The following is a 27,447-nucleotide window of genomic DNA, read 5'->3' as shown; positions in this document are numbered from 1 at the left end:
ATCGTCACAACACTCTGTTTCACCTTTTCTATCTTTTAAGAAAACATGATTCATCCACACTCAAAGCATTGGCACATCCTTGGCTGTGTCATCACTCAGCAATACAATTAGCACAGCAAGAAATGTTTAAGATTGACGGGGATCTCTCGCCGCTGTGAACTACCCGGCACTTCCAGAATTGTTCCAGAAATAAGTTTAATACTTGTAAACTTCAGGATGAATCTGTATCTGACCAGCTGGCAAATACCCCAGTCAGCACAAATGACATAGAACTTGAATGGATCACATTGTAGAAGATTATTACAAAGTCAGCTGAAGAAACTGTTGGCTTAGCAAAAAGGAAGGTGCAAGATTGATTTGATGACAATAATGAAGTCATTTCAGTCTTAATAATGCTAAATGGAAAGCCCATCAATCTGGTCTTTTAAGATTCATAATCGGAAGCTAGGAGCCTCCATGGCTCAGACGGCAGCACGTCGGCCTCTCACCGCTGGATACCGTGGTTCAAATCCCGGTCACTCCATGTGAGATTTGTGTTGGACAAAGCAGAGACGGGAAAGGTTTTTCTCCGGGTACTCCGGTTTTCCCTGTCATCTCTCATTTCAGCAACACCCTCCATTCTCATTTCATAGCATCTATCAGTCATTAATATATCACTTTGGGAGTGGCGACCCCATCGTACCAACAGCCTATATATGCTTCATTACATCCCTGACCTGGTCAATGACTGGAAAACAGGTTGTAGGTTTTCATTTTCAATCGGAAGCTAACGCAACTCATTGTTAAGAACTCGAGTGGAAATAATGTTAAACTCAAATTAGAGCAGTAAACAATAATTGTTGGCAACAGAAAGATAGGGAACTGCAAAGATGATCTGCTGCCTGAGATGCTTCAAACTGGGAATGAAAGATCATATGACCCCGTGTGGGTGGGGGACGCAGATGAAGAATGCACCCACGGTATTCCCTGCCTGTTGTAAGAGGTGACTAAAAGGGGCAACCAAGGGATGATTGTATTAGAACCATGAGACTACTTGTAATTAGTACAATCAGGCGAGGAACACATTGGGTCACCTTTACATGAGAGTATTACCACTATGTTAGGCTCACAATAGTTTTTGGTTACTAGCAACAGAGGGCAAATCAGTATGGCTTTTACAGTACCCGTGATTAGTACCACTCTATGCAGTACACCACGGGCTTACATTGCCTGTGTTTAGTACCATTATGTGAGAAACGCCAGGGATCTTGGCGTTGCCTGTGATTAGTACCACTATATGAGCAACACCGTGGGTCTGTGTTGCCTGATTAGTACCCACTATGTGAGGAACACCATGGGTTTATGTTGCCTATGAGTGGCACCATTATGTGAGAAATATCATAGATCTGTTGTTATCTGTGCGACGTACAATACTTGTGAGTAGTACCATAACATGTGGAACACTTAGAGTCTACTACTTTTGATTAGCACCGCAACATGAGAAATATCAAGGTTCTACCTTACTAGCGATAAGCACCATTACAAGCGGCCATTGACCTGGATATTGGATCCCTTTAGACAACAAGCACCATCGATTCAGGATTGTGCTTTGGAAGCAGTCTCTTGGTCAGTAGTACTATTGTGTTAAGTTAGTTTATGGGAGGGTGGGGCATTGTGAGTTGGATCCACTGATTGTTTTAAGTGCATAATTGTTGTAAATCAATGTCTCTTTGAATTCTAGTTGGTGGATCGATTTTGGAATTCTCTTTATCTTTCAGTACTGATATTGCGAGTTGGATCTGCTGATTATTTTAAATTCATATTCACTCTTCATCACATTTTGAATTCTGGTCAGTGGATGAATTTTGGACTTTTAAATTGTCGTTATATTTCGTACGATTAGGGGCTGATGACCTAGATGTTAGACCCCTTTAAACAAGCATCATCATCATTATCATTATCATCATCATCTAAAAGAACATATGATCCAACGTGCCATAATCGCCAACTTGATCCCAACAGCACTGAAAGCTGCTGAGAATTCTTCCTTTTTGCTGACAACCACAAAATTCTAGAGCAGTGGAAGGAAAATTTCTCCTTACTTTTAAATCAGAACTTATACTGCTGAAGATTTTCTTCATGATGTATCTCGGTAACCTCAGATGTTGGTCCCACTGACTTACTGGGAATTCAAGGATGCTTTCAGTTGACAAAAACCTAAAAAAGCTCATGCTTCAGACAACATTCCTCTGAAGTTAATTCAAAGTGGAGGTCTTCTCCTAAACACAAAACACACTCTCATTCTCTTCATTTGAGAAACCCATGAAGTAGCTGGCAACCATAAAAATGACACTGGTGTTACATTATTCAGATGGTATATCACTACTGTTTATTGCAGGTAAAATTTTGCCTAGTCAATTGTAGTTTATTTCTAAGATGATCCTTCTTGAGTCAGTATGGTTTTTGAGTCACCAGAGGCACAGCTGACAGGATCTTCTGTACAATAAAATTTCAGGAAAAATACATAGAACAACAGAAACCTCTGATCTTAGTTTGTTGTAACCTTAAAAATGGATTTGATTCAGTACCAAGACTGGCCTACTGTATTTGGGCAGTGAATGAACAGTTTGGTTCTTCTCAGTTTTTGTTAATCTTGTCCAGATTGCCCACGGTGGTAAGTCCTCTTCATCAAAATGTAACTTCTAATCACTTGAGGGCTGAAACAGGAATATGTATTTGTTCCAACATTCCTTGCCATACGTGAAATGCCTACAAACAACCCAGGCATAAAGTTTTGATAGAGGATTCTTCATTTTTGCTAGACTCCACTGCGAATGGTTAATTCACATTACCATGCTAACAGAAAAGCAGTATGCAGATGAAGCTGCAGATGCATGTTTTACACCTGAGGCATTACAACAATTAACTGTGCAGTTGTTTTAGGGCTGATGACCTAGATGTTAGGTAGGTAAGGGTGTTCTGCCCGAAGGCAGGTCCGAACCTCCACAGAGGTGTTCCTGAGCCGAAGTTTACGTGCGGTAGGGTGGCCAGTTCCTTTCCGCTCCTCCATTCCCTTACCCCCCACCAACAGCACGTGGCAACCCATCCATCTCCTGACCACGCCCAATGTTGCTTAACTTCGGAGATCTCACGGGATCCGGTGTTTCAACACGGCTACGGCCGTTGGCACCTAGATGTTAGGGCCCCTTAAAACAAGCAACAAGCTTTTACTTTTGGCCTGACCATGTACAGCCAGGAAACAAAGATATGTCTCCTCCAGCGAGCATAACTCTCCGACTTCAACTTCTCCATCGCAGCTACAACATTGGAGTAGGTTAACTACTTCTTGTAGCTTGGAAGTATCCTGTGTAAGAGTTGTACCTTTGAACAAGATGTGGAGAAGGGAATTGGTGCTGCCTACTTGGAATTTCCATGATAAACACACTTATCTCTTCATGAATAAAGATGTGAACAAGCTCATGGTGTACCATGCTGTTGTGATCTCTCCGCTGCGTTATGGCTATGAAAATTGCTCTCTACATTGAAATATCAAAAAACGTCAGCATGTCTACTGGCAGAAACCTAAATCCATCTTGAACATCAATTGGGAGGACATCGCCAACCTTATAGTTCTGAAGGAAGCACCCACCCTCTGGTATAGATAATTAGCTTAGATGAAGGTTTTCCAAATGGTGGCTTGCGAGGGCTTTAACAAACAAATATTTTAACAAGTGTGATGAAAATTTACAAAAAAAAAAAAAATACTGTTTTTCATAGCTCATTCAAAAACATTAATTTTTGTACCCTGTATACACCCAAGTCTGAATGAATTCGTTCTTTAATATTATTTCCTTTTTTTGAAGTATTCACTTGATCTGAACATATTTTTTTTTATATAAAAAAATGTAAAATCCAAACTTCGGCAGAAAATTAGTCCTTACAAGTCTTAACCATTATGTGATCCATACCAAATTTTGAGCTCCATGCCAGCCTCACCGTGGACATTTTATGCAGTGTAGCATGCATGGAATACCAAGAAATACTTTAATTGCCATTGGTGTAAGAAGCAGTTTCAATTCTTCGTTCTTCTCTCATTGGTAGTAGAGTGCTGCACACTTGATGAAATGTTCGGGGAAGTACATTGCTGGGTTTCTAGGCTCTTGCGACTATATCATTGTTCCCTCCACACTACTCCCACTAAATTGTCCTCCTCTAAGTTTTGTATTGACTGCAGTATTTATTTCAGTTTGTCTTTAAGTATTTTTGTTCCTTTTTGATCATTTGTCAAATATGAATTCAAATGAACTGATATTGTTTGGTGTTTCCAAATTCAATTGTCCTCTGGGTATAATAGTGTTCGTTTGTAATATCACCCTTTTATGCAATTGTAAAATAGGCAATTAGTACAAAAAATGGCCTATTATTCAAATGCGGCCCTTGACCCCTTACTAATTGGAAACCCCCGGCTTAGATGGACACGACAGGTCTACTGTATACTAGGTTCCTTCCTGAAATCCTTTACGATGAACACTGCTCTGGCACAAGACCTCATGGGAGCCCCTTAGGCCAGCTAAAATATACATTGTAGCTGAGAAGTATCAACTTACAAACCAGGAATATATTTGCTGAAAATATCTGCTGTTCAGTTATGAGATTATATCCACAGGAAAATTTTAGTATGAGGTATGAAGAACATTGCTGGAAGATGATGTATACTCAGAAATGAGATGCCACTGACAAAAAATAACAAAAAAAGATAGTTCTTTTCCATACATTCCTAATGTACATCTGCGGATGAGACTGTAGTCTCAAGGAAAAAATTGACTTCTGACACTTTGAATGAAGCACGAATTGGTACTTGTCTTCAAGATTTTCATTGTCAATCTTGAAAATGAATATCTCGAGGGATTTAGATTTTATGTAAAACCTCGTGGGACCTCTATCCGTATAAATTAACTGCACTTCACAAAATAAAATATAAATTTCAAGGATATAATTTGATTTTGTGACTTACTAGGCAAGTGCATGATGGTGTTCTTGCCTCTTCGCTGGGTAGTAAGAAGGATCTATGACTGTGAAATCTGCGGAGTATTAAAACCACAACTGGGTTAACATTGTTTTAATTTATTAGCTCACAATTTTATTAAGCTGTTTTGATCCTCACAAATCAGTAGGAAAAAGTAGGTAAAATGAGGGACGAGATAGTATAAGGGGCGATCAAAATGTTTCCGTTCTGTTGGCTGAACAGTCTTGAATCGGGATGCCAATTGGGCAAAATCGCCGTGAACATTGAGGCACTCGTCCCACCAATGAACCAGGTTGAAGATCCCTGTGTGGTAAAACACAGTGTCCTGCTGCGTGAAGAAGTCCATGACTGCCTGCTGCACATCCTTGTCTGACAGGAAGCGTCGACCATTTTCGAGGGGACCAAAGGCATGATAATCGCATGGGGAGAGATTGGGACTATAGGGCGGGTGCTCGAGTGTCTCCCACTCGAGTTGTTGTTGTTGTTGTTGTTGTTGTTGTTGTTGTCTGTAATGGATTAGGCTGGCCTCCCAGATTGACTGGCGTCTTGTGTCGAAACGCGACCTGCACGGAACTTGGTGCACCATTCAACAACGGTAGTTTTTCTACAGACATGCTGCCCCATACAGTCTTCATTCTCCAATGGATGTCCATCGGCGATTGTCCTTTGGCGGCCAAGAACAGAATAACAGCACTTTGGTCCTGTGTTGACACATTTGGTAAGAACGTCACCATAGTTCACGTGGCCGTATTTAACGCACGCACCTCGGAACAACACAACTGCCACACCAATTCCTTTGCCTACATGTCCGTGCTTATACCCCACCCGCATCGGAGTCGCTGCATGTCCGCTGCAGCAACGCCCTCAAACAGAAACGTTTTTGATCACGTCTTATATGTCACTGTATCTGTACAGACTGAAAATTTTATTCATTAGTATAAATGTGAATTCTCACTAAATTTTGAAATTGACATATTTAAAAACCACCAGGCTATACTTGGGAAAGCAACAAAAGTAAATTAAGTAAGGAGCAGCAGCACCTTCTCTTCATAATTCTGGTTATGCTGTACATCATCATCTAATCGGAATTTTTAATAGCGGTTCTTGCAATGTACAAATGGAGAAACTCCAGTAGACAAGGAGCACGTTAAGATATGTTACTAATGAGACCACACCTCTCAACAGTAGAACAGTCTGTCAAAGTTGGATCTGGATGTAAGCAAACTAATGGAATGCATAAAAAAAATTGCCATTAGGGGAAAAAAGAACAGCAACATTTGTAGACATCTTGGGACTTATGAATGTGGACATCTTAACAAAGTTTTGGAACATTGAGGTAATTAGTCTAAAAGTGGAACTGTTCCCAGTTTATCAGAAAGAATAGCAATCCTAATACCCACAAGGAAGATTTTAAAGAATAGAAATATCAAATAATGAGGATAAAATAAAATGTTATACGAGTTGTGATCTGTCCACCACCGGAATAATGGACTGCATATCGTGGAGTCCACAAGTCCAGTAGAGGACTTACCTCCCTTTGTGTCTGTACTCGTACCCGGACACAAATGGTTGTTCTGCCTTCCTACAGTATCCATGCTGATCAGTTGTAATTGTTTCTGTTGCTGCGTCTTTGTCAAAGGGAGCGTTATGTACAGCAATAATTTCTGTGGTGCACTACAATAATGCTTTCAGGGTGTGAAAAGAAAGTATGGGAAATAATAAACTTTGTTTTCAGCCATGAAGTTGCAGTGCCATCTAGGTGCCTGTACATAAGTTTTAACATTCTGCTTGTGCCATTATCTATCAACGAAAGTAAAATTCTTCTGTATAGTTGCTATGGCAGAGTTAATCAATCAACCTATCATTTAGGGCAGTCGCCCAGGTGGCAGATTCTCTCTCTTGTTTTCCTAGCCTTTTCTTAAATGACTGCAAAGAATTGGGAAATTTATTGAACATCTCCCTTGGTAAGTTATTACAGTCCATAAACAAATAGTTGTCCCAATTTGTTCTCTTGAATTCCAACTTTTTCTTTGTATTGTGATGTTTCCTGGTTTTAAAAACACCACTCAAACTTATTCGTCTACTAATGTCAATTCTCGCCATCTCTCCATTGTCAGCTCATCTCCTTTCTCCAAAGTCTTATCAGCCCAAACTTTGCAACATTTTTGTAATGCTACTCTTTTGTCGGAAATCACCCAGAACAAATTGAGCTTTTCTTTAGATTTTTCCAGTTCTCGAATTGAGTAATCCTGGTCAGGGTCTCAAACACTGGAACCATACTCCAGTTGCAGTCTTACCAAAGACTTATATGCCCTCTCCTTTATATCTTTACTACAACCCCTAAACAGCCTCATAATCATGTGCAGAGATCTGTACCCTATATTTACAATCCCATTTATGTGATTACCCCAGTGAAGATCTTTCCTTATATTAACACCTAGGTACTTAAAGTGATCCCCATAAGGAACTTTAACCCCCATCAACGCAGTAATTAAACCTGAGCGGACTTCTCTTATTCTCGGACTTAAACCCTGTTTATCATCATACCAGTGCCTGCTGCTCGTCTCCACAACATTGTCGAGGTCTTTTTGCAGTTGCTCACAATCTTGTTACTTATTTATTACTCTATACAGAATAACATCATCCGCAAAAAGCCTTACCTCTGATTCCAGTTCTTTCAATTTTTTCGTGTATCTCTGAGATCTTCAACATACCAACAGCAATGACATGGAGTTGAGAAATAGACTACCTCAGCAGGAATTGAACTCCCAACTCAGGATCCTGAGTCAGATACACTACCACTGATCCAGCTAAAAGTATGAGAAAAGTGTTAAAGTAAGAACTCTGTACGTGATTTGAGGGAAAAAATATCTTTTTTCTTTTCTGGTCATCTGGGAGCCCGCACTGGACACTCCCGAGTACCACTCCGGGTCGACTCTTCTGATCCCTTCGGTTTGATGTCTGGGCTATGGGAATGCCATTTCTCTTCGAAGCCTTTTCAGCAATGTTGCTCTAGGACATCCTCGTCCTCTCCTTGGTTCCTCAATAGCAAGGGCTTTTGGTACGGGGATGATCTTTATCTCAGTGTTGTACCGGCACTAGGCGCTCCTCGTACGTGATCATCGCTCAGTCAGAAGACAGAGCGACACCTGCTGACCATATATATAGGAAATAGCTTCCCAGTAGATTCAACCGCATCTTATATCCAGAAATAGTGCTTCTAACTTCAATCATCCCAACACCGAAAAACTGAAAAAATGTTTTAATGGATTGAGTTATAGATGTCTGGAAGGATATCAGGGATACATACCATCCCAGCAAGGAACAATAGGTCTGATTGTATTGCAGCACATCTTTGTGGATTGAAAGGGCATCATTCCTGAACTCTGGAAGAACTGAAATGCCACAGTGAACGTACAGCTTTCAGAAGTTGAGAAACTTCCCAGAAGATATCGGAATGCTTTTACTCCTTAGGCTTAGAACTGTTATGTTATGTCTTGGGCACCACAGACAACAGCATCACCTCTAGCTGTGAAAGTCTAAGAAGCAACATCTTATCCAAATGTTACAGGACTTCTGGACTTCTCCACTTGAAAATGCAAACTATGACAGTAAAAACTTTGATAACAGCAGAGTGCAGTAATAAATGCCAATGTTATATGGTGTGTTTAATTTATTGTCCAAATGCTGAGCAAATTGGCCTCATGGCTTGGGCCACATAGCTGATAGCTTGCAGTTGGGAAATGATGAGTTGGACTGCACTGTCGGCAGTTCCAAATATGGTTTTCTATGGTTTCTCATTTTCAGACCAGACAAAAGCTGGAGTTGTCCTTTAGTTAAGGCTATGGTCACTTCCTTTCCAGTCATTACCCATTCCTTCCTATCTCATTGTCAAGACCTGTCTATGTCGGTGCTACATAAAACAAGTATTTCTTGTCCATGCACAAGATCACATTGCGTATGGTATCAGTAGGTACCTTCATATGCTATTTGTCATTTGTAATATTACTTAGGGGGAGATCTTGCTTTATCTAAATGCACTAATTGAACAGCAACTCCTGTGTGGAAAGTTACTACAGTAATTGTGCACTTAATAGTGATTAAATTGGAATGAAATCGGTGTGTGGCTAGTGTGTCTGCCTGTTACCTTGAGGAGCTATCTCATATGAGAAGCAAAAGGCCTGATCAGGAAAACCTAGTACTAGCTGCACACTTTTTAGCGATAGATTTACACCCTAGAGCTGAAGCGGTCGACCTCGGCAATCTTCGAGATTCGTACTGGCAATCTTTGAAACACAAACTATGAATCGCTTATGCATCGCTGTGCGACGTCTGGCGTATACTTTACGTACTAGTACTGATGTAATTTACACAGCAAAGCCAAACTATAGAATTCACTCTAGGAATAAGATTCGCATCGAGAAATGTTATATAATGTGTGTGTGTGACACAGTTATTGGCTTAAAATAACAAAGATTTAGAAAATTCATATTGATCGATCATATTATCGATTCATACCAGATTTCATTTCCATTCAGTTGGCAGTACTTACGGAACCGGAAGCGCTCCCTTCTTACTCCTCAAAACCGTACAGAAATCTATCGCTAAAAAGTGCGCAGATAGTAATGTGGTTGAAGAGTTGCCCACATAACACACTACCACTTGCCAGTCGCCAGGTTAGCACCTATCGTCTCGACCGACAGGCCAAGATTCTTAACGGGTTGTTAGTGACATGTGTTAGGTATTTCAAGCGTGACAGACCTGCATCACAATTTTCAGTGGAAAAACTCCATTGTCTTTGTATTTCCTAAGGCAGTTTACACTCTCCTAATAAACGTGCACTTAAACGTAAAGGGAACTTAATTTAAACATTAAATATGATTATTTGTATTTAAAAAAAAAAAAAAAATATATATATTTTTTGTCTCCCAAAATCAAAACAACATTTTGATATTTTCAAAATTAACACAATTTCAAATAAAGGATTTTTAAAAAAAAAGTTCCGTTTGGGCCTGCTATGGACAACATGGTTCTTATCTCTAGCAGCATTCTTCTTTGACCAGCACTCCTTCATTCTTGCACTGTTAATGTCTTTTCGCTCCTGAGTCAATTTCACACCTCCTCTCAGACGTTCTGTTTTTTCTGGTAGTGACTGGAGAGAGTTTGATGTTCCGATGAACGTTCTGAACCTATTCCTGTCGTAGATTTCACTGGGAGCAATGTCCAATTCTTGAAGGTCTTTTCTGACAAGTCTTGTCCACTTGGCATCTCTAGGGATGGTGTGGAAGATAAGGATTATTATTTTAAAGTATAAAGTTTCATTATTTTTATCTCACAAAATCATTAAAAACTTGTTTTAAAATTTTACCAGGAGAAATTATTTAAAGAAATATATCATTGGAAATGAGTTTATCTCACAAATTGAAAAGAAATTTGGTATGTGAAATTTAATACAAAAAGTGTAAGTATTAGTTTATCTGTCTCACACAATCCAACCAGAATTTGTGTCTTTTTGAATTTAACACACTTTTATGTATCTCTTTGAAGCTGAAACTTAGCACCTCCTGGATGCTATCAGTTTAGTTATGTTGGGATAAATGTTCCACTCTGATTGGATGCATAATACGGCTTCTAAAACTGCATCCCTGTGAGCTCGCATCCAGGAGATAGTGGGTTCGAACCCCACTGTCGGCAAGGCCAGGGCCGCTTCCTTCCCATTCCTAGGCCTTTCATGTCCCATCGTCACCATAAGACCTATCTGTGTCGGGGAAGGGGGGGGGGGACCTGCATCCGACGTGCATGATCTTCTTTTAGATTTATTAAGGTCCATTATTGAAAATATTTGCTCGCAAACATATTGTTAGCCCCAAACATTGCAGCAAATCGGCATGCCTGTGCATGTAGCCGTGGGAACTCTTGCTGGGACAAATGTTCATAAAATTGTAGATGATCTCTTGTAGAACAGCATCGATCTCTAAGGATTGTATGGCACTGAAACCTGATCAACTCTCTGTGGGAGCTGGCTGCATTATCTTCATACAGAATGGAAAATGGTGTCATAAAAACCGTCAGTTCACTTTACATTTCTTCCACTTCTTTGAATCACCTTTCAAACTCGGCGTGCAAATGGCCCAGAGAGAGAGAGAGAGTGGGGGGGGGGGGTATGGCCTAGACCATATATGACAGCTTATGGCAGAGCTGTTTGAGGATCAAGCCAGCCTTCTGGCTGATTATTCAACATAAAATTTTCATTAATCTCAGTATATTTAGCAACTTTAACTGATAGGTGCATATCGTTAGTCAAAGTGATTCTAATGTTACATATATTTTTGTATTGCTATTCAAATAAATTTTATTATTTCTTATTTTAATAATTTTTATTGTACATTAATGCGGTTAGTGTAAGTTAGGATCATGCCTCATAATTTTTATGGCAATAAACACAAGTAAGTAAATAAATAAAATAAAATGTAGCTATATCAGCATTGCAGTAATGCAAGATACTGGATTTCCCATAAGTTTCAAGATAAATCAGCTAACTAGAAAAATGTATGATTAACACTAGTTATTCAACAGATTGTAAATACTTAAACACTTCTGACTGATGGCCAAGATGTTCCTAACCCTGAATTCAAGCAGCTGTAACAGTGATGAACTGAACATAGTTGTAAGCTTGAGTTCAGCAGATAGCTCATGGCAGCTCTAAAGATGGCTTTCCATACTTACCCATTTTCACATTGGCCAAATGCCTGGGTTGTTTCTTTAAGGCCATAGCCAGTACTTTCTTTAAAAAAAAAAAAACATATACAAGTACGCATCTAATGATGACGAATTTGAACATTAACAGAATTTTGATGTCTTGCAGGAACTGGCTTTTTTATGTAACTACCTGTAGAGCTTTTTGGTAACATGTTCATTTCTAGGAGATAGTTGCTAAGCGGGATTGTGTTACCTGATAACTACAAGATGTGCAATTTATTCAAAACGTTTATGGAAGCTCATCTACCATAATGGCTCCATGTTAACTCATTTATAGTGAACTGAATTTATCAATTTGTCACTATCTCCAGGAAATTTGTGTTTCTTCTCTTTTTTATTTCAGGTAGTCCACTCACCAGTTGATTATGGAGCGAACATTCAAGTTCTTTGTGTGTTTCAATTATGATGTGTCTATAAACTCTTTGGGAATTTTTGTTAGTACTGTACCAATGCACTAGGACAAATTTCTAATCAAATACATCTTGTTATACAAGTTACTGGCGTTGCTTTTTGATTTCCTGCTGATGGTTTTAACTGCTTTTTTTCTTGTGTACTCTTGCGGTAGCATTTTCAATTCTGTCTTGTTTCAGTGGCGAGTAGGCTCCTTGGCAGAATTCCGGTCGGTGTTGAAAATTGTTGTCCCTGACGAGATGCATGGTTCCATCATAACCAAAACGCTGCCGGTACGACCTAACATGACGACCCGCGACGTGTGTAAAATCATTGCCCATAAAGTACGCATCACCAACCCACAGGATTATGGTCTCTTCAAGCTTGTCGATGGAGAAGGTAAGAAAGTTTGTGGAGGGTATTGGCTACTCTAGGTTGACTAAATGGAGGTGGATCATACTTTTAAAAGGATCTCCATAAATTTGTATCTCTTTCATTCCTTTCTCCTCTTATTTTCTCCTAACCATGATCTCCTCACTGGTGAATAAGTCCCCATTTGGATTTCTGAGTGATTGGCATGATAGCTGTGTACAGAGCCATATTTAGGCATGGGCTGTATGGACCCAGGACCGGGGTGACAAGTTTATAGTTTCAAAAAAGGGTTTTTAGAATGCATGCACTTTCATAGTCTTCAAAAGCAAAAGCTCCCAACATAAATAACGGAATTTTCTGTCCGCTTATGTGAAAGCTGATACAGATGTTGATTCCCATAGGGAACTGAAATATTTGTCCCAAATGAGTAAATTTATAATACCAATATAGTAGTCCGTTATTGGACATTATAAATTTTCCAGCTAACCCATTCCTGGTTGTCAGAGCCGCTGTAAAAGCTGTCTGCAATATTGCCGGTATTATAAATACCACCACAGTGTTAAAATACAGCCCCCTCGGTTCTATGTATGGGTATCAAGATGACTTTGGGCTGCAACTTATCCAAGCAGTCGCCAAATCAATGCCACCGAAAGACAACCCATACCAAGAGTTCCATAGAAATCTGCAAGTCATTTTTATTAAGTTTTTTGAGAGTTTTATTAAGCGTTTTTTGTGTTACGTACACAACATGGATGATGAAAAATGATTACGGTAAGTAGTGGAAATTATCGCAGATTAGCAGAAGAAGAGGAGGGAAAGCAAATTGTTCTCTCAAACACCAAAATTAGACTTGTTTTCCACATGATCCAAACTACAACTCCATCAACTTTTCATGCAAGATGAAAATAAAAATGATGGTAACGGCACAGAAAACTTTGAGTGTACGCTGTTGGAATTGCAAGTGAAAATCGTGAAGATGATCTCATACCAAAAGATGGTGTTTTTAAACCAAACGATTACCCTTAGTTTTGGCTTTATTTCTAGAGACTGCTACACTAAAAGTGACTTGAAACCGAATTGGGACGATTTCTATGCGGATGTATCTAGGCAATTAACCATTTCTGACAAAAGTTCCATTTGAAAAAGCTTTTAAACAGAGACTTGATGAAACTTGAATTCTTCTTTCCCGCATTGGTGCAGAGTCCGCTTTTTGTGAAACGTGAATATCTGGTATATTCCTGTAGCCAACGATCTGTTTTTGTTCTCCTTGTAAACTTTTTGGAGGGACATGACAATCTGAAACATCTGCCTTGAATGATTGGAAGCATGGAAATCAGCAGTTAATGGAACATCATAATTTCCGCTCTTATCATGAATGCATGGTAATGTTTAAAAGCCAGAGTAATGAATTCTGCAGAGTTAACAGCCGTCCACTCTTTTGGTTCGAAGCAATACTATTGTATTACTACTATTATTATTATCATCACACAAGAACCTTGTTTATCCGGAGTAAGTGGGACTGGAACTGATCTGGATGATTGAAAATCCGGTTAATCCAGAAAAACTAAAAAACAAATACAGTACATGTTATATAATATATTAACATAAGTTTTACAGTAATACCTTTTTTCAGTTGTACAAAAGAATATATAAGAAACACTTTTCTTACAACTCTGTTTTATGCACTAAAATAATGTGTGAGCTTTTTCTGTTTTACATTTGTACAGCGTTTCCGCGCAGCACGATCGCACTGACGTTGTACTAACATCAGTTCTGAATTGATTATTTTCACCATATTGGTCCATATTGACTTATATTCAAATCTCTATAGAACACTTTCCCGCCTTGTCAGTAGTTTACATATTTTATTATATTTAATTACTGTACATGTTTCGAGAGCCAGCTACTCTCTTCTTCAGCGGTGCCAAACATTAATTAATCTTTGGACTTGGTGCATTGGTACAAATAGAACAATTATACTTAAATCTTGAAATTGTTACAATATTTCTCTGTGTTTCACTTTTCACTTACTTACTATGTCATTTGTTACAGACTTTAAACTAGAATTTTCAAATCATACATAATAAAATCTGTTACGGAGATATCCGTGGTAGTTAGAGGTGAAAGAAGGTGCGGGCTGGAATAGGTCTCAACTACAAAAGTTCGAAAGATGAATGAAAATTTCAACAAGGTTATATTTTCAAAACTTAACAATGGTAACATAGAATTTTGAGCGTACAACAAATTATAACAGTTAAATCAGGTACACAACAACTTTAAAAATTCTGGGCTACAAGCCCCAAAGTCTGAGCTCTCAGCTCACACCCACAATTTAACAAAGGGCAGGAAACCCCTTCATTACATGGAGCTCTTGCTCCCGCTTAATAATGTCAGGCCTCCTAGAGGCACCTTCCAAAATACCAAAAAGAGCTGACCTGCTATCGATTTTTACAAGCCTATCAAAGGCCACAACTACCCTTACTACTTACTGCCCTCAAGGCACACAAAGAAGCAGGGGCATTTAATACCCAACCTACAGGGCCTTCACATGCAGAAAACAAAACATCGGGTTAATTAAATGGCCCAAAATACCAAAATTGAATGGAGGCGAATACATGCACTCCTACACAAAAGTTATTAAAACCTAAGAGGCACTAGGCCGATAATACAGGGGCTAATCCCAATCTATGGAGGTGACTCGTATGAGGAAACTTAACACATTAAGGAAGCGTAGAAACGGTTATGAAAACGTAGTCACCTCAATTTCAAGATGAAGGGGAGCTCGAGAGGGTAAAGCACTCTTTATCCCCGCTTTACAGTAAAAGATATTTGTAGTTTTTACATAGACTGACAAGGAATTTACATTTTAAAGTGGTAGGTTACATATTAAAGGTTTCGAACCTTCCCCGAGAGTTAAACTGCTGAGCTAGCAAGAGATAAAGATGTTAAGAGGCCATTACCTTGATGAACTGGTGCCTGAAGAACGGGGCGCTTCCCGCCCCCTGCTACATATCCACACACTGAGTTAGATGTTATACTAGTGGCCCGGAGACAAGAAAATCAGCAGTTTTTATACCCTCGTGGAAAATTCGAGACCTTTCAAGAATGAGTAGACACACCCCCACAACTTTATTGGATAGCTTAGAGCTACATATCCATATCGAAGAAGACATACATGATTGGTTGAGAATTAATTAAAGAAATTCGAGATTGGCTAAGTTCAAACCTGGCGGAAGGAAGGATTAATATTGCCAACCCAAAAATAAAAGAACAAAATTTAGTAAAGACAACAACTTTTGAATACAAAATTTCTTCAAGAAGTTTCATTCCTTTGCACCAGAGTGCATGATCATAGTTTTTTTTTTTGTAGAGACATCTGGTAGAGAATGTCCACACTTCTTGATCAATGACAAACCAAAACACATCAAAATTCACACAGAGCCATCTTCGGAGAAACTGTTGAGTTAATACAATCTTTTAAAGTTCAGGCTTTCTCCTGTAGAGGAGTTTCAGTTGGCGCAATATTTGAACTAGCGGCGTGGAGGTGTACCGCCCGGTACAAAATCTATTAAATTAATGCCAACGGCCGTAGCCGTGTTGAAACACCGGATCCCGTGAGATCTCCGAAGTTAAGCAACATTGGGCGTGGTCAGGAGTTGGATGGGTTGCCACGCGCTGTTGGTGGGGGGTAAGGGAATGGAGGAGCGGAAAGGAACTGGCCACCCTACCGCACGTAAACTCCGGCTCAGGAACGCCTCTGCGGAGGTTCGGACCTGCCTTCGGGCAGAATAACCCTTACCTTACATTAAATTAATCACTATATATTAATTTTACGTCCTTATTTACGTTTAAAAAGAATAAATATTTCTTCGTGTCCAAATTTAACATTTACTTTGCCATTTAGTAGAAGTCTTGAAAATAAAATAGTTTCAATTCGTAAAATAATAAATAACATCTATAAAGTTAGTCACTATCTTAAAATCGTAAATAATAAATAACCAATTCGTAAAATAATAAATAACACCTATAAAGTTAGTCACTCTCTTAAAATATTTTCTGCTCTCTTCTCTTTCTTCTTTCCTTAAGTCTGCTATAATTCCGATACCTCACATGAATTAGAATTTCCTCTTCTTAATCCCGTCCAATTCTTCATTTCATCTAATTTATCTACACATTAAAGTGATGTAACATTGGTCTGAACCAAACAATATGTCCTCCTTGCTGTCAGTGACCTTATGGGGCGAGCTGCTACTATGCTGCCAGTTACGTGATGACCATGCTAGCTACTGTTATAACCGTCAAATTCTTCAGTTCGATTGGTTGCCAAATTTAACACCGAAATATTATTGCACTAGTCTGAATAAACAAACATGTTCTTGCTCTCTGTTGTCAATGACCTTATTAGGTGCGCTGCTACTTGGCACCGCTGAAGAAGAGAGTAATTGGCTCTCGAAACATGTACGGTAATTAAATATAATAAAATATATAAAGTATTGATAAGGCGGGAAAGTGTTCTATAGAGATTTGAACATCAGTTCTGTCGGTGTGGTTTCTGTCTGGAATTCTAAATAGGCCATCAGTTTGTCCAGCTACATTGTTACATTCCGTGAGTCACTGTTTCTTCTGATGGAGCGCCGGTTTCATTTTCAAATTCACCATCACTCTTGTCATTACCTGCTGAGGAACAAGAGGCAATAATTTATTCATCTGTCATTATGCCGTAGCCTGAATTAGAGTAATTTTTCAACCAGTCATTTACGTCGTTCATATCTACATCCGAGCATTCAGGAATGTGTGCAAATGTGTCAAGGAACTCGGAAGAGTCCACGGTTTCCCATTCTCATTTCCAGGCGAATGTCAGGACGGTACCTTTAATAGACCGCGGCAGACTTGCTTCCAATTCCTGTCCTTTACTATCCATGGTGGAAAAGACATTCAAGAAGAATCGACCTGTAAAAGAAATACTGTACAAGTAGAAATACATTTCTATTATTTTCGATTTGGATAAACCGGAGATCCGTATTATTGAGGTCCGGATAAACAAGTTTCTTGTGTATTTCTATTATTATTATTATTATTATTATTGTTGTTGTTGTTATTCTTCTTATTATTTGAATAACCCTTTTGAGGGTACAATAAATCAACTTTGGTTGCTTTTCTTTGCATTTAACTTTCTTTGTTTCCAACCTTCATTTTCTGAGAATGTTCTTCCTTTTCCTCTTGAGTCCATTCTTTTCCAGTTGTTAATTTCTTTCTCGCCTGAAATCCTCCCTTTCATGTTACTTCTCTAAAACGTGTTCTGTTTCTATCGTATCAATTCTAATTCCAGCATTTTTCATATCCTTTTCAATTTCAGTGAACCACATTGGCTTGGATTTTTAACTGTTCAATAAGTTGAAGATTTGTTTAGTTAGTCTATTGTTATTCATTCTATAAATGTGTCCAAAAAGCTGGAGTCTTCTTTTCCTCATTACAGTCGTCAGTTTTTCAACTTTTAAATATAGCTCTATGTTTGATCGTACTCTAAATTCGGCATTGTTGTTTCTTGTAGGTCGCAGTATTTTTCCCAAAATTCTTCTTTCAACCTTTTGAAATTTTTCAAGATCCTCAAATCTTGTAAGTTCAAGAGTTTCTGCTGGATATAAAATTTCTGACCAGGCCACTGTTTGATAACGTCTTAATTTCAAGTTTTAGGATAGAGATTTCTTATTGTATGTATGAGGGCTATTTTTTTTTCCAAGGTCCGATCGGTCGCGACAGTCAAATGCCCGCGAATATATGATGAACCGCTGCGCAGATGTGTTGCGCAACGTCTCTGAAATGACCGTTATGCGCCTCTCCTCAGTCCCGTCAGTAGTGAACGTGCAGCGCGCTCGTAAACATGGCTACAACGATCGCTTCGCCCGCCAAGTGTGAAGTGCACGGTGTAATTCGATTTCTTCAGGCTGAGGGGTGCAATGCAGCCGAAATTCATCGCCGAATAAGTCGTGTGTATGGTGAAACGTGCATGAGCGACAGCAAAGTGCGACAATGGTGCAGGAACTTTACAGCAGGGCGTACAGACGTCCATGATGCAGGCGGCCAGGGAAGGAAGCGTGTGTCAACCGATGATCTTGTTCAGCGTGTGGATCAGCCAATTCGAGAAAATCGTCAGTTCACAATTTCTGTGTTGAGTGCTTCGTTTCCTGAAATTTCCAGGTCAGCTCTCTACACAATTGTGAGTGAGACACTTCAGTACCGCAAACTTTGTGCGAGATGGGTTCCGAAGATGCTGTCTGACCGTCACAAAACACAGCGAATGGGCGCCGCTTTAGCGTTTCTCCAGCGCTACCATGATGAAGGACCGGATTTTTTGAACAAAATTGTCACAGGGGACGAGACATGGGTTCATTTTGAAACGGAAGAAACAAAAGAGCAATCCAAACAGTGGATGCATTCGCACTCCCCGAGTAAGCCAAAGAAATTCAAGCGAACATTCTCCAACAGAAAGTGTATGGCTACTGTGTTCTGGGACCGGAAAGGTGTTCTGTTGGTGGAATTCATGGAACGTGGTTCCACCATCACTGCAGCCGCATACTGCGCGACTATTCAACGTCTACGACGGGCAATTCAGAATAAGCGGAGAGGGATGTTGTCATCAGGCATTGTCCTCCTCCATGACAATGCTCGGCCGCACACTGCAGCTGCCACCACGAACCTCCTGCAGCGTTTCCAGTGGGACGTTTTCGATCACCCAGCATACAGTCCGGACCTGGCTCCATCAGATTTTCACCTCTTTGCTCACATGAAACGCTGGCTTGGAGGACAGCGTTTTGACACCGAGGCGCTGCAGACCGGCGTACAAAGATGGTTACAGGCGCAGGCGGCGACGTTCTATCAAGAGGGCATTGACAAGTTGGTACCACGCTACGACAAATGTCTCAATCTGCGAGGCGACTATGTTGAAAAATAGCTGTGATGTATCAGTAAGTGTTGCTAATAGAAAAGTGTCAAATTTGTACTGCTGTTTCATTTCGTGACCAATCGGACCTTGAAAAAAAATAGCCCTCGTATTTTTTGTCGTATGAAACATCCTTTCCATTTTGTTTACTCTTATATCTGTAGCTACCTTTTCATTTGTATTGTTTGTTATCCATTCTCCCAGGTATTTAAAACAATCTGTCCGAGATATTATGTTATTGTTAATTGTGATATTTTGAGGGGCATTAATGTTTGTCATGAACTTAGGATTGCAAATATCATTTGAAAAAACAATTTTGGCTGCTTGTTTTGTATTTCTTGTATTTGTTCTTGAGCATTATCTAATGAGTCAATTGGCTAAATTCTCTGGACATAAAATTATAAGTTAATTACCATCAATCGATCCTTTGTCCGATTGTTGTTTTTATCTACTTTAAGTGTACCCTCTATACGCCATACGAAATAAATAGATGTAATGAGTCTGTAATTAGCACCATGTCATCTGCAAAAGCTAAACAATCTATTTTGACTTTATTTGGATTTCTTCCTAGTTGAGCACCTCTAGTATTGATGGCTGTCCTCCATTCTCAAACTACTTTCTCCAGTGCACAATTATTGAAGAGTAGAGGTAACAAACCATCTCCCTTATTTCAAATGGTTTTGAGAGTTCTCCCAAAAATTTTACTTTGGATGTTGTGTTTGTTAATGTTGTTTTAATTATTTCAGTTGTTTTATTATCAAGTCCAGATTCCTTTAAAATATCAAATATCAATTGAATCATAGGCCTTTTTAAAGCCTACAAATTTAGAGTTTCTGATCTTCCTCATAGCTATTATGTTCTTTAGATTTAATATTTGTTCTGAACATGACCTTCCCTTTCTAAATCCTGCTTGATACTCTCCTAACTGTGGGTCTAATATTATTATTATTATTATTATTATTATTATTATTATTATTATTATTATTATTATTATTATTTAATGGTATGAATGTTTGATATTTTACCTTGGAGGCATTCTACTGTATTACTTTATTATATAAAAATAATGGTTCAAGGAATGGAACTATGAAGAGGCTGTTGATGTGAATTTGATGTGAATTTAATGGGAGAGAAAATTTCTCCCTTCTTTTCCATTTCCATAATTTTCTTTGACTGTTGTTATTGTTTAATTAGTCCATTCTCTTTCAGTTGCTTTTCTTCCTCCTTTTTAAAAAATAGTATTTTACCATTAATTATGGACTATGTCTCTTCATTTCCTCATAGGTCCTTGCCTTCTCTTACATCTCAGAAATTTCATTTTCCGTCCTTATAACTAAATTACGTTGTTTTAATGATGGTTGACTATGATAAGAACAAATGTATTTTAATTTTGAATCCTTTAATGTACTTTAGGCTTGTATGTATGTATGTATGTATGTATGTATGTATGTATGTATGTATGTATGTTGATTGATTCTTCAACCCTAAGGCTGGTTGGATCCTCAACAGCTCCGCCATCAGCTGTCATAGATGGCCTAGGCATTGCTGAAGAGGTGTAGTAGAGAAATGAGCAGTGAGGTAGTTTCCCGTTGTTTTCCTCACCAAGCCAGAAGTTGCTATTACATATCAAGTCTGCCAAGCCCACTGAAATGCATGCACCAACCGACCCTATGAGTGACATTTTCACACCATTCATAGCAGGGACTGGCTGCAGAAGGAATGGCATTACTGGCATCACTCATACCTCAGTCACTTTCATATTGTTGAAGCCAAGGATAAGACAGAGACAGATCAATGAAAGTAACAAAACTGCTCTAGCCCATACATGGACTCCCGCAAGGGGGGGGAGCGCTTGCCCCTCCTCTCTGGAATTCTAAAGAGGTTGATATTCAATTGGTTTAATATCATACCAGATTATTTCATAAACTGAACTTACTGACAGTCATCTAGCATCTGTTGTAACCAGAAATTTCTGTAAACAATATTTAATGTTGCTGACGTTATATTGGTTTTATATTCAAGAAAATTGTTAATGTGCCCCCCCCCCACCGTGGAAAAGATCCTGCAGGCACCCGTGAGCCCATTCTTCAAGTTATATAAAATTCCAGTTTTGCTTTTATAAAAAAAAAAAATCCAGGAATTTGATTCTTAAAAATAAAATAAAAGCAAAAGCAAACAAAACAGGTACTCTGAATCTCTTACAACAACTAAAAGTTTATAGATGTTGATTCCCATAGGGAACCTGAAATATTCGTCCCATATGAGTAAATTTTCTGATAGTGCATTGGCACTGCTGGTGGCTCCAAGTAGCCTATGTACTAGCCATGTGTCTTGGTAGGTGTGCTGTTTACCAATCAAATTAGCACACTGGGGCAAAAAGCTAGCAACTAGGAATGACTTAGCTGGAAAATTTATAATGTCTATTAATGCACCAAATATTTGGGTATTAACGAAGAGTTAGCCATTTTATTTTTATTTATTTCTCTTTTTTTAAAAGTTATATCAGAATTCTATGCTTTTTGGTAATTTGAGCAATTCATCTGGGGGTCACATACAAGATGTTTCATTTGAAAATATAATGAAAACAAGCCTTTAAGGCATTTTTCTCTAGGTATTGCCCTTTACTATGTTTATTTTGATAGTTGTTTTCAAACTGATTTTCAGAGACACTGCTCGGTGATGGGGAATGTCCACAGGACGTAAAGTGTGCGGTGACACAGGTGGGGAAACACTGTATGTTTGCATACAAGAGGATAGACGCCAAGATAGCCTGGCCAAGAACATCGTCTCCACAGTAACTGATATTTAGCATTCCAGTGTGACAATACGTTCTTGTATTGGACTCTATTTATCAATATAATCAGAATGTCTTAAGATTGTAATACTTGTTTGAAGTTTGACACCTCTGTCTTAGCTTGTGTACTCTCAAGAAATGTTCTCATTCCATATTCAAAACATCATCAGTAGTTCTAAGGTAAGAGCATTGTCTAATCAGTTAACTCCTCACGCCAATTGTAAAAGTCAATTCTCTGTTACTTCAGTAGATTAATGTAAATCCTGAAAATGAGGAAAATTTACTTGCCAGCAGATACCATCTACTTTTAATATGCTTATTCAGTTGTGACTTACCATTACAGTAGAACCTTCTTTTATCTGCCTCAGCTGGGAATAGGTACGATCCGGATGACCAAAAATCTGTATAGTCTCTCGATTTCATTAATGACATAACGAACTTCGTTTATGTATATTTGATTGCACATTTTTATATACGAGTAGTCCTACTTTTACAACAATATTTACCGTACATATCTAAATTTAACAATCAATTAAGCTGTGGGGTAAGGGAGGTTTTGCAAAAACTGATGGAACATTTGCACTGACTTAAACCTGTTGAGTCATAAGAGTATTTCCCAAAGAAAATATTGTTGAATTTCAAAGTAAATTCTGATTCACATACCCATGCCTATTTTTAATAGACTAGGATAACAAAGTAGCACTCTTTTACTACATGAAGATTTCATCAACAAAACAAAGAACTTTATTTCTAAGATGATTCATTTTTAAATTATAACTCAAAATCATCAGAATGTTTCAGAATTATCATTTTAGAATTAGAAGATTTTTGTTTTTGTCAATGAAACCCTTTTATAAATCATTCACCTTTTGATTTGAAATTATTTTTAAGAGCAAGTTTAATGCAGAGAAAAATATCTGTGTAATCATTATGGATTATCAGGATCCCGATAAACAATAAACTATATATAATAAACTAAACTATATATAATTTTAAGATAAGATGAGGCATTTTGATGCCTTTTTTTTTTTTCTTTTTTTTTTTCCGTCAGCATATCATTAGAATTGAGAAGTTTCTAAGCACATATGCTGGAGTTAAACATTATTTTCACCTTGTTTACTCAAACTGTATATTCCAGTGGCTCTTAATCATCTGTATACTGATGAAATAATCTAATGACTTCATGACACTGGTATCTAGCAGATATTTACACGTACCGTATTCTTCAGATTTGCCACGTGTGCCATGGGGAGAGGAAGTAGAGCTTGAAGGGGCACCCTTCTGTGGCAGTGCAGAACCAGGCAGTACAATATACCAAAGAATAGATTACAGGCTTGTGGCTATACTAGAAGTCACAGTGACAGTCAAGAGTTGGTAGGCATGCCACTGGGATTGCCAGATTGATAGATTGATTTTGGAAATCTTTACTTTTTAAAACAAAAGGAGGAAACTTATCTTGTGCGACTACAACTGTTTAATGCATAACGACTTGCTTTTCTTCAATTTATCACTCCTGTCTTCAGATTCACTAGTTCTTTTAAACATATTGATGCTTGTTGTTTCTATGAAAGTAAAGCCAAAGATAAAAATAATATACATTTTTCATTAACAACAACATGCCAGCACATATAAAATACACAAATAAGACAGCATAAATAAATTGATTAGGAAAAGCTCTATTCATTCAGTTATATCTCACTCCAGAGACTATCAAAAGCAAGGAGTTCATGGAATAATAATCTGTTTCATTAAATAGCAATGAAAAAACTTTAAACAGAAAACAGCTTAGAAGTAAAGTAAAACAGCAAATTTCTATAAAACTACAAGAAATAAGGACACTTAAAGTAGAAAGTTGAAACAGGAAGTTATATAATTAAACATCCAAACATTGGGAAACCCATGAAAAACAGGGTATCGGGCAACCCTACGTGCCAGTGAATAATTGCCACCATACTGTCAGCATATTCATGAACTGCCATTGGGATGTAATGGAAGGGTGTGAACCAGCTTGAGGAGTTAACTGCCTTTTTTTTTTTGTTGCACCCTGTGTTTTATAAATAAAAAAATTCTTGACTCATGTTGACCTACATCTTTACTTGAATGTGGATAAAATAAATTTAAGAAAAGATGTTTTAACCAACTACAATTGACAGTTGGTGTCTTTAATGTTGTTAAAAAAGAAAAAAATAAAGAAATAAATAAAAATGTAACACCTGCCTTTAATGAAAATGGTGTAGTTGACAGAGAAACTTGGTATTTTTACGTAGATCTGTAATATACAGCTGTAAGTAGCACATTGAAGTTATGTGCTTTCTTTGTGGTTCTGAGATGAACGTAAAGACTACCAAAAGACTTGATCTTGCCACATATTTGTAGAACTAGAGGTGTTTATGAAAACAAAACCAAGGTATTATTATTGTAAATGCTCACCTGTTTCTTTTATTTTCATTCTTTGAATTAATGCACTCTACGAGCTTGCCGTTTTTATTTATTTTTGTTGTGAGAGAAGTTTATTGGAGGACCACTGTCACTAATTTCAACTACTTCCTGTGATTTGTATTTGAAATGTAGCGAGTTTTCTTGTTTTATACTGTATTCATGACAATTAGTGGATGCCTTCTGCTAAATGATTCTTAATTTTAATAATTTCAATGATAAACTTTTGGAAAATAGTGAAAATCCTTATCTGCGAATGTAGTATATCGTTTATGGCACTCAGCATTGTCTCCCAAGACACTGCCAGCTACCGAAGTATGTCAAAGTCTTATTGCCATCTATGTTATTGATTTTTGATTTAGTGGGAAAGAAAATCTTTATATTCATGTTTGTTAGTTCCAAAGAATGGGAGTGAAACCCTCCCATTAAGTCCTGTACATTTAAACTGTAAAATTTTCAACACTAACAGCACTCAGTAAACAATTTATAGAATAATTAATTAGGGTTATGTAATATGTGGTTTAAAAGGAATTCACTTTTTGTCTCATACAAAACATAATTTAGTGGCTTTCAAGAATGGTTATCTTCCAATTATTTCATTATGGATTTTATTGTTGATATTTGATATCTTGTTTATCATCAGTTCATATGTTGAAACATCTGACTGAGGGTTCATTCTGAAATATTGGGTACTATCGATAGAAAGAAAGCTTCTTGAAGAAATTGTCTTCAATGTTACAGTTGTGTTTTAAGTGCCTGTTACTGATCCAGTGCTTTCACAGATTGCTTCACCGCAATCTGTCAAACATATTGGATATCATGAATGTCATGAGAACATTGTGGTAACATTGTCTGGCCTTACATCACAGCCTGCACGGTTGCTATGGTTACACTACCGTCACACATTTTGTAGTGCCACGTTACACAAATTTTCCGATGACCCCCAGCCATAAGACATATTTGTCACTGGGAGAAATATACCTAAGTACATGATTCGTGATAGATTCATTTCTAAAGGAAAATTCTCAAATTACAATGTTTATTATAACATTCATGACATCCAGTATGTTTGACAGATTGCAGTGAAGCAATCTGTGAAAGCACTGGCTCAGTAACAGGCACTCAAAACACAACTGTAACATTGAAGACAGTTTTTCCAAGAAGCTTTCTTTCTATCAATAGTACCCAATATTTCTGAACAAACCCTCAGTCAGATGTTTCAACATATGGACTGATGATAATTTTATTTTATTTTATTTATTTATTTTTTTTAAATTTTTTTTGCTAGGGGCTTTACGTCGCGCCGACACAGATAGGTCTTATGGCGACGATGGGATAGGAAAGGCCTAGGAGTTGGAAGGAAGCGGCCGTGGCCTTAATTAAGGTACAGTCCCAGCATTTGCCTGGTGTGAAAATGGGAAACCACGGAAAACCATTTTCAGGGCTGCCGATAGTGGGATTCGAACCTACTATCTCCCGGATGCAAGCTCACAGCCGCGCGCCTCTACACGCACGGCCAACTCGCCCGGTAGGACTGATGATAAACAAGACATCAAAAGTCAATAATAAAATCCATAAAGAAATAATTGGAAGATAACCGATCTTGGAAGCCACTAAATTATGTTTTGTATGAGCCATAAAGTGCAACAAGGCAGACAATTGACTGACATCCTGCTCTCACACAGCACACTGCGGAATTCTTGTCGACGCATCCAGGCTGCTCTCAACATGTTAAATAGCCAGTAAAAAATTACTTTTTTCAAAAACAGTTAGATTAGAAATGTTGTTTGATTCAGAAACTACTGTAGCCGAAATTGGCTCTCATCTGCTTGTCAAACTTGTATCTCGACATCCCTCTAATTTCTGCCCCTGTGACACTGTGTATTTGGGCAGCAACAATGGATACCGAGAGCATGGTGATGCGAATGCTCCGATGGATGTTGGATCTCTCTCTTCATGACCATGTAAGCGATGACACCATTTGGAAAATGAGTCACATATTACAGAAAAGATGAGAGAAAGCTGGCTTTGCTGGTTCAGACATGTCTCTCCACCATAGCTAAAAACCTCTTGCCACTTGGAAATCTAAGGTCAGTGATCGCGTGGGTGGCCAAATACATCCTGAAGATATATTTGATCATACAAAGTGGCATTCCAAGATCCGAAGAGCGGACCTGGCGTCTGTCGGAATACACTAGGGTGACGATTTAACGTTGTGCTACAAGTGTGGTTTTTTTTTTTGAAAGACTGGGGGTGAAATGGGCTTGGACTGGGTATAAAGCAATCCTGGTCTTAATTAGGCTATTGTTAGTGTAAAAATGGAAAATTTACTTCAGGGTTGCAGATAACGTGGCTCAAACCTCCCACCTCCCAAACGTAAGCTTACAGTTACATAGACCATACAGCTTTTGAATTTGTTTGGAATGATTACCGAGCCTTCATATCCAAAACAGTTGAGATTTTCTGGGACTTTCAATAGCCCTGATGTAATATGCCCGTTATCAGGCTATTGATTGTTCTTGGGCGTTCAGAAAGCTGGGCTTTGCAAGCGCCTAATGTAACTGTCCTGGTCGAGATACCAATACATGTTCCTGTGTCCAGCATTTCTTCTGCTTATCTTGAATGTACTTGTCATAATGGTGCACCAGCTTTTATATCCCCAGTTTGTAGAATGTTATTCCTATGATGAAAATGGTATGTTTAAGAAAGATCTGTCTTCTATGGGCATTCTTCAGCTGTGTACACAAAACT

General features: G+C 38.3%; 1 protein-coding gene across 1 annotated transcript in view; it reads left to right on the top strand.

Moving 5' to 3' along the window:
• The window catches only part of spri (sprint), a 648,574-nt gene extending 625,318 nt beyond the window's left edge, over positions 1-23,256 (top strand). Inside the window, exons 15-16 of the mRNA XM_067155462.2 lie at positions 12,355-12,553; positions 22,131-23,256. Coding sequence (XP_067011563.2) covers positions 12,355-12,553; positions 22,131-22,264 — 333 coding nt within the window. The 3' untranslated portion in view covers positions 22,265-23,256. The remainder of the gene's footprint in view (positions 1-12,354; positions 12,554-22,130) is intronic.
• The last annotated feature ends 4,191 nt before the right edge of the window (positions 23,257-27,447 follow it).

Source organism: Anabrus simplex, chromosome 11, assembly GCF_040414725.1.
Source record: "Anabrus simplex isolate iqAnaSimp1 chromosome 11, ASM4041472v1, whole genome shotgun sequence".
Taxonomy (NCBI): domain Eukaryota; kingdom Metazoa; phylum Arthropoda; class Insecta; order Orthoptera; family Tettigoniidae; genus Anabrus; species Anabrus simplex.
Note: the sequence above shows the minus strand (reverse complement) of the source record. Positions and strands in the feature narration are given on the sequence as shown.